This window comes from Nilaparvata lugens, chromosome 9 (assembly GCF_014356525.2).
Source record: "Nilaparvata lugens isolate BPH chromosome 9, ASM1435652v1, whole genome shotgun sequence".
In the NCBI taxonomy this organism is placed as follows: Eukaryota; Metazoa; Arthropoda; class Insecta; order Hemiptera; family Delphacidae; genus Nilaparvata; species Nilaparvata lugens.
Window position 1 is genome coordinate 26,407,856 of NC_052512.1, and position 15,218 is coordinate 26,423,073.

Genomic DNA, 15,218 nt, shown 5'->3' on the forward strand with positions numbered 1-15,218 from the left:
TTTGTCACCAAAGGAATTTTTCCCTCTCAAGAGATTTTTTCCCCCACATCTTTAGAATTCACCTCAATCTGTCACCATAGCATTAGATGTAGAAATATGAATTCACTTCAATTTGACAGTAGACAGAGAGGGAATTTTTCCTCCTAAAAGGGAAATTTTTTTTCCCTCACCTGGAGAGAGAGAGAGATATCTCCCTCTCACTCACTCCCCCTCACCTCCACTGGACAGGGGGAAGGGGAAATCTATTTTTAGAAAGAGAGAGAAAGATATATCTCCCTCTCACTCACTCCCCCTCACCTCCACTGGACAGGGGGAGGGGGAAATCTATTTTTAGAACACCCCCGCCCTACAGGCGGGGGGAAGGGGAGGAGGGATGGACGAGGGGGGAGAGGGGGGAGGGGGATCTCAAGCAAAAAAGTGGCTTCAATATCCCAAATTATCTCTACTACATACTTTTTGGATGAATAAGAGTTAGTTACATACCGTGCAAATAGATGGCGGTAGTGGTAGCGCCTGGCCCGGGGTGGGTGTCGAACTACTGAGATTCCCTCCCGTTGCTCCGTCCGGTCTGAAGTACCACGAGGCCACCGAAGCCCACTGAAACACAACCGATCACCATGAGCAAAACACAAAACACACCAAACTAGATCCTACAAACACATCAGAAAGCGAGAATACACAACATTTAATACCATTATTTCTTTTGGCCGTGTTCACACAGCGGAAAGAAAACGTGTCAATACTGCGGTAAAAATTATTTTCGCCACACTGCACAGAAAGCAGCTGTTTTCCAGTCCCTACGTAGATCTGAAAGACATTATTTGCAGACGACTCTCGTCTGACGATAGAACAGGTTTCTTTCCGGCCTAGGCCGGAAAGAGTACCCTTTCCAGCCCTGGATGTGCTGTAGTGCCATGGAGTAAGTTGGAATTATGAAGAAATAATATTCATTTACTCTAAAGTTAACAATATAAGACAAAAAATTAGGAAATTGAAGACTTTTGGGCAATAGCCTGTTTTGCCGCTAACATGGAACTAAGAAAGGTGATCAAAAAACGTTTCATTATTTGTGTTCATTATTCAATAATTAAAACATTTATAATAATATCATCTTATTGTCATTTGAAAGAATAGAATAGTTTCAAACTCAACCTCCCACATAGTTGAACATCATCTTTTAGGTTATTTAGACAAATCTGAATAAAAAATATAAATACTTGGACAATATCCTGATATTCAGATAACCTCAGATTTGCTAGAGCTATCACCTTCCAGTTCTGCTTTTGGAAGTGCTTAGTAAACAACTATTCTCATATATATAATATATATATTATTGTTTATTCTTGTGTGTGGCGAAAAATAGCGTTCGCACCACGGGCAAAAATGTTTTTCCGGCTTTCAATATTTTCTAGTCCGAGGCCTACGGCCTCGGACTTGAAAACCGATTTCGAGCCGGAAAAGTCTCATTTTCGGCCCTAGATGCGAACTAATGTATTGTTCAATCTATCCAATGAATAAATAGGGTATATTTATTATTCCTAGTTAGGAAACGTGTAATATGGAATTATTTTTTTTCACTTACAAATCAAGTAGCTCCGATCAAAAACGTTATTGATGTTTCTGAAAGATTTTGTAAACTTTCTCCGCGACCTGGTCTAACCAGGAACAAGAAACAATTCTATGTACATCAAGCCTGTCAAAAAAATGGGTTATCAATGTTACCAGAGAAAATAGTAGTTCGTTATTCTTGCAGATGGGGAGTGTAAAAACTGAGTTTTTGTTTGACTGCTATATATATGTGTAGAAACAGTAGTAGCTATCACAGATTACATTTTAATGTACTTTGTATCGTAGCAGAACAATTCCGATTTTTTGTTTGCCTCTTGGAGGATGCGACAAACAATGATTATTGGGCGGGGGGGGAGATGCCTAATGAAAAGCAGTGGTACCTCTTTATTCCATGGAAGGTCATCAACGAAGAAGGAAAAGATGAAGAAGAAGATAGTGAAGAAGAAGCAGGAGGAGGAAAACGAGGAAGAGAAGAAGAAGAAGAAGAAGAAGAAGAAGAAGAAGAAGAAGAAGAAGAAGAAGAAGAAGAAGAAGAAGAAGAAGAAGAAGAAGAAGAAGAAGAAGAAGAAGAAGAAGAAGAAGAAGAAGAAGAAGAAGAAGAAGAAGAAGAAGAAGAAGAAGAGAAGAAGAAGAAGAAGAAGAAGAAGAAGAAGAAGAAGAAGATGAAGATGAAGATGAAGATGAAGATGAAGAAGGTGAAGAAGAAGAAAGAGGGAGAAAGAGGAAGAGAAAGGAGAAAGAGGTAGGAGACGGGAAAGGAAGACACAAAAAGTATAGAAAGTCAGTGACTGATGTGAGAGAGGCTGAAATCTAAAGGTGGCGAGGAGGATAAGAGGTGCAAGAAAGTGCAGAGAATGAAAGAGGAGGGAAGAAGACATGATGAAGAGGGAAAAGAGAATAGGAATAACGGATAAAACGCATATCAGGTGAATAAAATGAAAATAGTTATTTGTGCAACTAGTGCGCAAAGTGTCAGTTTGCTGCACCGAAAGAAACGTTTACGCCCGAGCCGTAGGCGAGGGCGGAATGGTTTCTTGAGTGCAGCAGAGGAACTTTGCGCACGTATTTCACATTAAGTTTTTCCTACAGTTACCATTGAATATGAAAAGTGGGTAATTATGGGTGAAATTGCCTGAAATCCATCAAATGTTTTTCTGTGTAATTTTATTATTGATAAAAACCTTAATCCTAAAATCCTAAAGTCCTCGTTGTCCTTGGTTATAATATATAATGAATAATAATTAGCGCGTTGTGCTTGGTTGCACCTCTGCTCACTATAGCAGCCACAGCAGTCACTGTTACCAACTTCATTTGGATTTTGCTGCACTGTTGCTCCATATAACCTACTAAGTATTTTGCGTTGCCATGTTGCAAATCTGGAGTGCAGAAAAATTTTTCCCGCACTAGAGCGGAAAAGTGATTCTTTGCGTTCTGTAATCAGTGCAGCAATGGCCACTTTGATGAAAAAGAGAAGAGAGGAGGAGGAGGAGGAGGAGTGGGAGGAGAAGAAGAAGATAAAGAAGAGAGAAAAGTAGTTGTTTGAGTATCTCCACTAATCTTTATTGTCCTTAGTACTTGTATTACGCTCTCCGTAATGCTCTGAATTCTCTTAAAGTGGTACTCACAAATGAAATCACAGCTCTACCCGATATTTATCCCTTTCTTTTTTATTCTTCATCCTTCTCTCAGACTCTATTTTCTTCTTTCTATTTACTGTAATTTTCTCTAAATCTTCACCTTCCAGTGTACTCTACCTTGTGAAGCTCCCTTTTTTTTATATGTAAGGAGGAAGAGGTGGAGGAGGATGATGTGGTGGTGGAGGAGGAGGTGGTGATAAGGAGGCGGATGAGAAGGATAAGGAGTAGGGTTTATCAGCTACTGTATGAAACGATGGAGAATGCCCAGCTATAGTGAGGTTCACGTCATAATGGCAGTGTTTGATTAGCAATGCTATTGCTATCCTTGTCTTTCATTCAACAAAGCGGATAGCGCTATCTCCCTCACACTGCCAGATCGGCTTTCAACAATGTAGAATTGATAATTAATTCACAGAATATTTTATCTTAATTATGGAAATTCATTAGGAAATTATTGAAAAATATAATTCATTGCTTAATAAAATATAATTGATTCTTTCAAACGAAGATGAATAATTAATATCAAATTGAATAAACCTGTATCAGCTATCACCAAGAAGGCATTGACTAGACAGAGGGTTGGCAACGTTGCTCTCTTATTTTTCCACACTGCCAAAAAATCGCAGAAAAAATAAAAATAATCATTTTTTTTTCAATTAATTGCTACCATAAATCGTTCTACCGATTTTAATACCGTTCAAATTTACAGCAAATTGAGAAAATTACTATTTTCATTTTCTCATTTTTTCTGCGATTTCACCAATTCAAGAGTCTCTAAAAAGAGTAAGGTACATGATAGAAACTTGCGATTGGTCTCAAATGAAAGAGAATTACATGTTCAATAAGCTACGTTGCCTTAAATCCATCTTTTATGTGTGTTTATTATCGAAAAACTGTCGAGACTGTGAAGACGGGGAAAATATCGTAGATTTCTTGATTTTTTGCAACAAACGTATCTTACTTCACGATTATATTTTTACAAAATTCATTTACCTCACTCAAAAGAGGAGACTCTGCTCTTTAAATCAAGACCAAGTACCATTTTTTATCATCACGGGTTACCGGGATACATAGTTTTGAATAAAGAAATCAGCAATTTTTCTGTGTATTCAAATATGGGCTAAAATAGACTAAATGAGGAATTTTTTCATTTTTTCAACAAATTCCAGTTATGATACATGATTTTGAACCGCCTTGACGAGCTGAGAAGAATGAGCTGTAGTACGAGGAGCTCTGATCATTCTGTCAAGTTATAAGTGTTGATCCTTGACGTATCCTTACGACGTACCCCCCACAAGGAAATAATGGAATTGAATGTTTCTAACGGGTGATTCTCATAGAAAATAACCCTCGTGAGATGATTTCAGTCAAGATATAGTTATTTGTGCAACTAGTGCGCAAAGTGACAGTTTGCTGCACCGAAAGAAACGTTTACTTGGTTTCTTGAGTGCAGCAGAGGAACTTTGCGCACGTATTTCACATTAAGTTTTTCCTACAGTTACCATTGAATATGAAAAGTGGGTAATTATGGGTAAAATTGCCTGAAATGCATCAAATGTTTTTCTGTGTAATTTTATTATTGATCAGTGGTGGCTGAATGTGGTGGCTGTCGGCTGTCCTTGTTTATAATATCTAATGAATAATAATTAGCGCGTTGTGCTTGGTTGCACCTCTGCTCACTATAGCAGCCACAGCAGTCACTGTTACCAACTTCATTTTGATTTTGCTGCACTGTTGCTCCATATAACCTACTAAGTATTTTGCGTTGCCATGTTGCAAATCTGGAGTGCAGAAAAATTTTTCCCGCACTAGAGCGGAAAAGTGACTCTTTGCGTTCTGTAATCAGTGCAGCAATGGCCACTTTTCAACATAACTGTAGGAAAAGTATGTTCTCGTTACAAAGGCCATGAAAAGGTATTATAATGAAAAATTTGTATTTTGGCTGTAGGACATGATTTTCTGTTTTTGGGTGTATTCCCCCTCCAACACTACTAAATTCGAAAATTCCTAAGGAATCCTGTTCAGAATTAATTGTCCTTTCACGTGATGTGTGGTTTTTTTTATCAATACAAGTAAAATATCCAAGTTGTATAGGGTAGAATTGGTAGGTTTGCATAATTTTGAAAATCCCTTGAAAAATACTCCTTCTTATCTATACTAGTAGAATATCCAAATTGTATAGGGTAGAAGTGGTAGGTTTGCATCATTTTGAAAACCTCTTAAAAAATACCCCTTTTTTGAAAATTCGTAGCTCCGGAACCAAGAATGGTAGAATCCTGCGCGACCCTTCACTTCATTGGAAATTTTATTATCTTCAATTTTGTCAGGAATGATTTTTTTCCAAAAACTTGAAGTTTTCAAGATTAAATGAAAAAATTAAAAAAAGTCCGAGATTTAAGGGGTTTTTGAGGGTTTTCGGGTGAAGCCACCCTCTGGCGTGTCAGCAAATTTCAGATTCTAATCCAGCGCCCCAAAATACATTTAGAACCGTCGAGAAAAATTCTTTCGGGGAAGTTGTTTCCTGAAAAACGACCATTTGACTGGACAAAACATGATACTCGCAATAGTTTCAAATGGAAGAAACAGGAAAAACACTATTCGACATTATATTGTTGAGTCAATTCAACTAATCATTCGAATTAATACAATGTTCCCGGGAAGCGATTTGATCACTCATGAATCATATTCAGAAGAGTTGGCTTAAACGGTCACCCTTCCAACGGGAGTACCAGGAACATGATTCCTAACTTATCAGCGCGACCATTGATTCAAACCGCAATCCGAAATCAAATTTCTTTGATATATATTCATCTATATAATAAGAGAGAGTAGGGTTGTGATTGTTCGTGTGTTCGTTTGTTCGCATCAAAACATGTCAACTTGTGGATTGCATACCGGTAAAACGGGAATGATTTAGATCTCCAAATTTTGCATACAGATTCTAAAAATATCAATCTCGTGCACCTGGAAGCCCAAATTTCAATGTTCCTTCTAGATTTTTCAGAATTAATGTTTAAAATTCATTAATGGTACATTCGATTTCATTAAAAAATCACCAAATCATATGGTCGAAATTAAAAAAGGAACATCTGTTTCTATATTGCTTTCTACCTGAAAAACATAGTTTTGAAACTTCGTTTTCCTGATGCTATTGTTTAGGCCTACACGTGGCATGGATTATTAATTTTTAATAAAAAATTAATTACTATTTTCATTTTCTCATTTTTTCTGCGATTTCACCAATTCAAGCGTCTCTAAAACGAGTAAGGTACATGATAGAAACTTGCGATTGGTCGATTGGTGCGATTGGAAGAGAATTACATGTTCAATAAGCTACGTTGCCTTAAATCCATCTTTTATGTGTGTTTATTATCGAAAAACTGTCGAGACGGTGATGATGGGGAAAATATCGTAGATTTCTTGATTTTTTGCAACAAACGTATCTTACTTCACGATTATATTTTTACAAAATTCATTTAACTCATTCAAAAGAAGAGACTCTGTTCTTTAAATCAAGACCAAGTAACATTTTTTAGTCATTTTTTAGTCATTGTTCTAGTCAGCTAGAACAATTTCTGAAACCAAGTGCTAAATAAACGTCTACAGTTTCATCAATGCTGTATCGGCAATAAGAAAACGCATGCAGTTAATATGTCTTTGAATGAAGGTGTTGTTATTAACATAGATAATTTATATTCTTCCATTTTTATTTAATTAAAATTTCAAAATTATTCGAGCCCTGATATAATGACTCACTCACTGTACAGTCAGTCGAGAATTTTAATATTTTGAATCCAACTTGTTTTTTTAATTGAAAGGTGGTCATACTGATTTACTTGAAATGCAGCATATAAATTCTTAATCGACCGAGGATTCTTATAGGCCTGTTTTGAATTCTTCTAGATTTCATTACGTTAAGTTTAAAGAAAGACCCTTGCGAAGTACGGGTTACCTGCTAGTAGATTGATATGTATTTCATCATATTGTATGTCCAAGAATAAAATTATTACCAAGGTTTTGTTTGCTTAGACATTATTCCGTGGACAATTTTACAGTGATTAAGTACGATTTAATCACGGTTAAAATAATAATTATTCTACAGTCTTTCATGCAACCGAGAGTGACAATTTGAATCTTTGTTTCTATTTTTAGCAGACTTCAAACACTAGACAATCCCTCAACGTCAAACTATTCATGAAGGATGGAGTTGTCTGCTCTATTTGAAGAAGGAGAAGAGAGAGGAGAAGATAAACAGAAAGAAGAAGGGAAAAAAGGAGGAGGAGCAGCAGCAGCAGCAGGAGAAGGAGGTGGTAAAGATGAGGAGAAGAAAAAGAAGGAGGAGGAGTAGGAGGAGGAGGAGGAGGAGGAGGCGGATGAGAAGAAGAAGCCGAAAAAGAAGAAGAAGAATAAGAAGAAGAGGAAGAGGTGGAGGTGGAAATGGATGCGGAGGATAAGGATTTAAAGTTAGTTTGATGTTCGCCAGACTCACATGAGAATGTGTATTAGAGCCGACATTACATAAACATACACACACACATGCACACCAATACAACACATAAACAATCTACTGTCTCTCGTCAATACACTGTTTACTGTCTACTGTCTACTGTCATCCCCACTGTCTATGCTATCACAATCGTAGCCATAGTGAGGTCCACGTTGTAGTGGTAGTGGAGAAAGATAGCAGAACAGCGTTGCCGATCCTCAGTCTATGCCTTCTATAGACGCTATCTGATACAGCTTTATTGTTGTAAAATATTAACTGTTCATTCTCGTTTAAAATGATCAATTATTTTTTATTGAGCAAGAAATTATATTTTTCAATAATTTCATAATAATGAGATGAAACACTTTTGTTGTATAATTATCAATTACTAGCTTACCCAGCGAACTTCGTACCGCCAAAAGTCAATGTATCTCCCAAAAACTAAAACTACAACATCAATTATTACACAAAATATTAGATAAATTACAATATTACATACAATAGTTAGTTTCAAAAAAATCTTATAATGTGTCCTCTACTTGTTTAGTTTTTTCTGTCTGGAAATTGACCTACTCCACTATGGCCTACCATGTTCTAGAATAGGTCTCATTTGACTTTATTTGGTGATAATATTATTATTTAACGAAAATCCCAAATAAATGCTGCAAATCACCCCGAAGACCTCTGCTACTGCAGACATTGACAACAGGGTTAACAGCTAGATGGAAATTCGATGAGAACTACTATCCAAATATTAGTTGCCAGCCCGGGAATCGAACCTCCCAATTACCAGTCAGGAATGCTTACCCTTAAACCAAACTGACAATCTCTGGATAGCAGCGCTCATTTTATACGAAGCCACAACGGCAGAGGTCTTCGGGGTGATTTGCAGCATTTATTTGGGATTTTCGTTAAATAATAATTAGCATTTGAAAAAATGCATTCTCTATTTAATTCCATCTATTTATTTGGTGAATCATGAAATTTATCTGACAATTAATATTTTCATTAACATCTCAATACGGACTCCCTATGTGCTTAGTCATGCAGCATTTATTATTCCGAATACATATTTTTCTCAATCAATTGATAGTAATATCTATTAGTAAAGTGTTGAATTAGAAAAATGAATAGTTGAATCACATTAAATCAGTGTTTCAAAGATGAATTTAATGTTTTCACAGTTGTTGATTGTCAATAGATAGACAAACTACCGTTTTAATACAGGGTGATACAAAAATTTTTCTTCGACATCAGTCAAATATTATAATTACTAGACTAGTAATTTATTGTTAACTTCGATTTTTTGTAGCTTTGATTATTAGTAAATAAATTTTTATATTGTCTAACAGCTGATACTCTCACTCAGCGGTCAGGGTTTTGCCCTTGCTGGGTGGTGCCATGTAATTTTAATTTATTTGTAAAATAGCATAATATATTAATATAATCTAGAATATTTCTTTTGTAAGTTTTTTATTTTGTATTTTGTTTTTATGGGCAATAAAGATGTTTAAAAAAAAAATAAAATACTAGTACACATTTTATCACAGGGTGACATGTTTATTACAGCTGGTAAATTTAGATGCTAAATCATATTATCACAATATGATCTTGAATCATGATCACCTTTCCGTTCTTCGGTAGCAGCTCGGCCGAAAATTTCGAAAACATAGGTTTGTAAAATGAATTAATAGATAATTATTATGAACCCCCTATTGAAATTTCTGGTCAGAAACCATCCCCAATATTCACACAACATATTCCCAAAGTTTCATGCAGTTCTGTCAAGTAGTTTTCGAGTCTATAGGGAACAAACAAACAAACAAACAAATATACATTCATTTTTATATATATGTTACAAATAAAAATAGAATTATTAAAAGACTTATAAATATTTTTCTTTTTTCTTTAAATATTAAACCCATAGATTGTACATTTTCAGAAGGCGATATGGCAACAGAGCAAAGCGAGAGAGAGAGATAGCGCAATCCGCTTTGTTGAATGATAGACAAGGATAGCAATACTATTGCTAATCAAACACTGCCATTATAACGTGGACCCCACTATAGCTGGGCATTCTCCATCGTACAGTAGCTTGATAAACCCTACTCCTTATCATTCTCATCCGCCTCCTTATCTCCACCTCCTCCTCCACCACCACATCATCCTCCTCTACCTCTTCCTCCTTATCACCACCTCCTCCTCCACCTCCTCCTTATCACCACCTCCTCCTCCACCTCCTCATCATCCTCCTTCACCTCCACCTGCTTATCTCCACCTCCACCTACTCCTCCACCTCCTTCTCATCGTCTTCGATCTCCTCCTCCTCATCCTCTTCCATCTCCTCCTCCACCCCCTCCTACGGCTTACTCTCCTCTCATTGTGGGTAATTTTCACTTACATCTTCTGTTTTGCCTCCCTTTTTCTGATCTCATTTATCCTTATTCCTCTCTCAATTCTTTATTCGGACTTCGATTTCCTTCCTTCTTATACAATCCCTCCATCATTATTTTCTCTATTATTCCTATTTAGTTATCTCTTTCTACTTTTGCATTCTCAATTATATTGTTCCTCGTATTCTGCATCTTCATCTCCATCATCATGTTCTCCTTCTTCATCTTCTCCTCCTTATTCTTTTTCTCATTCTTCTCCTCCTACTTCTTCTTCTCCTAATCTTCGTTCTTCTTCTCGCACACCGCCACCTCCTCAATCTTCTTCGTTGTATTCTTCCACTTTTCTTCTCCTTCTTCTTTTCCTTCTCCTTCTTCTTCTTCTTCTCCTTCTCCTTCTTCTACGTCTTCTTCTGCTCTTCTTTCCCTTCTTCTTCTTTTTCTCATTTTTCTCCTCCAACTTCTTCCTCTCCTCATCGTTTTTCTTCTCTTGCTCCTCCTCCTGCTGCTGCTGCTTCTTCTTCTTCTTCTTCTTCTTCTTCTTCTTCTTCTCCTCCTCCTCCTCCTCCTCCTCCTCCTCCTCCTTCTTCTACGTCTTCTTCTGTTCTTCTTGTCCTTCTTATTCTTCTTCTTCTTCTTCTTCTTCTTCTTCTTCTTCTTCTTCTTCTTCTTCTTCTTCTTCTTCTTCTTCTTCTTCTTCTTCTTCTTCTTCTTCTTCTTCTTCTTCTTCTTCTTCTTCTTCTTCTTCTTCTCCTCCTCCTCCTCCTCCTTCTTCTACGTCTTCTTCTGTTCTTCTTGTCCTTCTTATTCTTCTTCTTCTTCTTCTTCTTCTTCTTCTTTCTTCTTCTTCTTCTTCTTCTTCTTCTTCTCCTCCAACTTCTTCCGCTTCTTCCTCACCTCATCTTTCTTCTTCTCGTGCTCCTCCTCCTCCTGCTCCTTCTTCTTCATCTTCTCCTCCTCCTCCTTCTTCTACGTCTTTTTCTGTTCTCCTTCTTCTTCTTCTTCTTCTTTTTCTTCTCCTCCTCCTCCTCCTCCTCCTCCTTCTTCTTCTTCTCGACTCTTCCTGCTCAACCACCTTTTCTTCTTCTCTATCATTCCTTCTCATTCTAACAAGAGTCTTTAGACTTTTTTGGTGACTAAGATATTGGACAGATTACCAGCAGTAATAACTTGAGAATATTATCATAGTAGAGCGCTATCATATTTCAATAATATATGTCTCTTACAACATAACTATAGTGTGGTCCATGCTATCAATGGTATTGCTATCCTTGTCTATCACTCAACAAAGAGGATAGCGCCATCTCTTCCTCGCTTTGCTTTGTTGCCAGATTTTCTTCCAACAATGTAGAATTAATAATCAATTAACAAAATATTTCATCCTAATTATGTGAATTGATTATGAAATTATTGAGAAATATAAATTATAGCTTAATTGATTATTTTAAACGAGAATGAACAGTTAATATTATACATTAATAAGCCTGTATCAGCTAACGTCAATAGAAGGTATTGACGAGACAGAGGTTTGGCAACGTTGTCTCCTATCTTTCTCCACTGCCGTTATAACGTGGACCTCACTATAACTGAGGTCATCTTGTGAAGCCAAGGGAAGTCTTCTAAGTGAAGGAATAGAGGGTTTAGATAGAGATGTATAGATCAACAACTCACTTCTAAACAATCTTTAACTCTTCAAGTTGGTAGACCTATTTATTCCCTGATAAATATTGGATAATTAATAGAATATTCCCATTTTTTTATAAAATAGAAATATAGTCCCATTTTTTCATTAATCTTATCCAGTTTTTGATCCATTCATGCAGAAAATTTCAGTTTTGTAATTTTTTCAACAGGACCTTTTTAGAAGAGGATTTTTATTCGAAGGAGTAGCCTATAGTATCCTTACTTTACAAGTTCGCGATCTGTTCGCGTTCTGTTCTTGTGCGACCTGCGATCATCCTGCGAACTGCTCGCGTAAAGTTCGTTTGCGGAGCAGAGCATAATTCTGTACGTAACTATATATGTTTGTTCATCCATTAATTAAATAAGCGATAAGCACATAATCAAAGTAATGGAAAATGCTATGATATAGTATCAAAACAGGCTTCAGTCTAAAGCTGTGTTTACACCAAAGTTATTAACAAAATGTTTATTTTTCCGTCTTTATAGATTCTATTAGATTGAACGGAACTTGACAAACAAGAATCAAGAATCAAGAATAATTTATTGTGGTCCCGCTCAAGAGCATTGACAAAGTCACATAACAAATGAAAGTACAAAATACAATGAAATTAACGCAATCACACACTGTAGACTACATAAAACCATAGAGAAACAATTGCGTTAGTAGATATCCCATGGTATAGGAAATTCATGTCGCAATTTTTACTGTTATCCCAAGCCGATAGTAGTTCACATAGTTTTCTCCCATGCAGCTGTGTGACGCCGGTAGTCTCTCATATTGTGCCGTTCATACACTATCACCTCCACAAAACAGTAAAAACTGACATTAATCGGCTTGAGATAACAGCAAAAGTTGCGACATAAATTCCCTATACCATGGGATATCTACTTACGCTATTGTTTCTCTATTATAAAACATTCAGTCACTTATCAGTGAGAGTAGAGAGTTTCTTTGGTAGAGAGTTAGTGGGGAAGATATTTTTAATATTCTTTCCGAAGAATGGACATTGATATGTCCAAAGCTCCGCCAATTTATGTAGCCTACATGCATAACAATATGATTATTATCTATAGTTATTATATTACAAACTGCTTTTTCATATCATATACAGTTCAATAATTATTTTCTTAGTCTATATTATGTAAATTCATCTATAATTTTGCTGTATTGTAAGCTATTGTATATAAGTGTATAAGCCAGTATATATTGTAATCTACATAAATAAAGTACTCAATCAATCAATCAATCAATCAGTAAGTTCAGATAATTAAAAGTCGATACGTTTATATTATAAGAAAAGGGATCAACTTCAAAATGTCACATCAGTAGTACACCCAGCTAAAAACTCTCCTACCGAGTAAAATGAACATATGTTCATCATGTGTATGATAAGTTATGTTCAATCTTGAGTGACGTCATTTCGTTCCACGACTGAAGGAGCGAAATCCAAATTCACACCAATATCCTAAGGAAGCTTCAAGCAAATCACTACTGTATTATGACAAACATATTAGCATAGAGAAACAGCGTAAGTAGATATCCCATGGTATAGGGAATTTATGTCGCAACTTCTAATGTTATCTCACGCCGATTACTGTCGATTATTGTAAATTTTTACTGTTTTGTTGGGGTGAGAGTGTATGAACGGCACAATTTCAGAGACACAGCTGCATGGGAAAGAACTACGTGGACTATCGGCTTGGAATAACAGTAAAAGTTGCGACATAAACGCCATATACCATGGGATATCTACTTATGCTATCGTTTCTCTATGATACAATCTAATAGAATCTATGAGGACGGAGAAATTAACATTCTGTTGATAACTTTGGTGTAAACGCAGCTTTACTATTTAATTCTCGATCTCTGATCAACAATATTGGTCACTGAAAGGTTGAGTTTCGTTAGTACTAGCCTAAATCAGATATTTTCGAAAACATTTTTATTTACTCAATGGAATGGAGAGGAAGGCATAGAAAATGAATTCATTTTGCATCAAAGAAACCAAGGATAGTATACAGGGTGGGTGGAAAGTCCGAGAACGGCTTAATATCTCATACACTAAGGTAATTTGACAGTGGATGTGATTGGGGATCCTACTCAAATTGAAAATTCTACTCTACTTTGACTTTGGATCCGCCATTGTGAATGCAACTTTGTTTTTTTATATGAATTATAAGATTTCAATACGGAATTTCAAGACAAAAGGAATGGCGAAAACCGCACATTGACATCTTGAACCGTTTGGAAGATATTCACATTATGAATCAATACCATGCAAATCAGAAATTGATAAGTGCTATCGATTATGTGAATATCTTCGAAACAGCTTGAGATATCAATGTGCGGCTTTCGTCATTCATTTTGTGTTGAAATTCCTTAATTGAAATCATGTATTGCATCTTAGACCAGTTATAGAATAGACACGGCCCATTGTATATTCATACTGAAAGTCGACGAAGCCAACATCTACTGCCATATCTCCAAATCGTGACGTCAGCATCAGATAGAAAACAATGTAGACAAACTCTGCAGAAAAGTTTTCTATTCGATGCTGACGTCACGATATGGTGATATGGCAGTAGATGTTTGCTTCAGAGGCTAGACTTCCCAGCGTGTCTATTCTATAACTGGTCTAAGTATTGCATGACCACCTTCCTATTTGAAAAAAATGAAGTTCAAATTCAAAATGGCTGATCCAAGATGGCGTACCAAGTTTTTAAAGTAAAAGTAGAGTAGTATTTTCAATTTGAGTAGGATCCCCAATCACACCCACCGTCAAATTACCTTTGTGTATGAGATATTAAGCCGTTCTCGGACTTTTCACTCACCTTGTATACCTATATACTATTCTTGCAAAGAAACCTTATTGGGAAAAGCTCTATGCTTGACACTATCACACTGTTATCGTTTAATTTCAGTTATGGACAAATTTTCAAGAATGAAAACGACACTCATGTCTCTTCATTTTCTCAAGACAACGTTGTCTGCCATTTTGTTTACAAAAACAAGAAAGCAAAAGTCAACAGCTCTCACTATCTCCTAAAATAAATGTTGAACTTCGACAGTTTGATAAAACACAGTATGAAAAGGAGAGTCACTCACTATTCTATAAACATCGACTACAATATTATAGTTACGATGGAGCATCTATATATTGAGTCCTATAAACATCGACTGTATTACAAAGAGCCCGGTATGATAAGTGTATACATGTATAATGCTAGGGATAATATTGAGTGCCAAACTCTCATAAAGGGTTGAAAGTTTTCGTCAAATATTGGCTCATGTCATCCAGGTTGAAATGTCAGTTGTGAGCTGTAGTCTGGGCAAACAAGTCAACTTGGACACTTCTATCCCCTCAACCATTTATCCACCCCCACAGCACGATGAATACCCCTCTTACATCATCTACTCATTCAACCTACAGTGACTGTAGTGTGGTCACGACA

General features: G+C 36.4%; 1 protein-coding gene across 2 annotated transcripts in view; it reads right to left on the minus strand.

Moving 5' to 3' along the window:
* Positions 1-15,218, minus strand: part of LOC111055928 (zinc finger protein basonuclin-2-like) — a 436,060-nt gene that overhangs the window by 307,160 nt on the left and 113,682 nt on the right. For both annotated transcript variants that reach the window (XM_039435714.1, XM_039435713.1), the window contains one exon: positions 484-597. In XM_039435714.1, the coding sequence (XP_039291648.1) occupies positions 484-597 (114 nt within the window). The remainder of the gene's footprint in view (positions 1-483; positions 598-15,218) is intronic.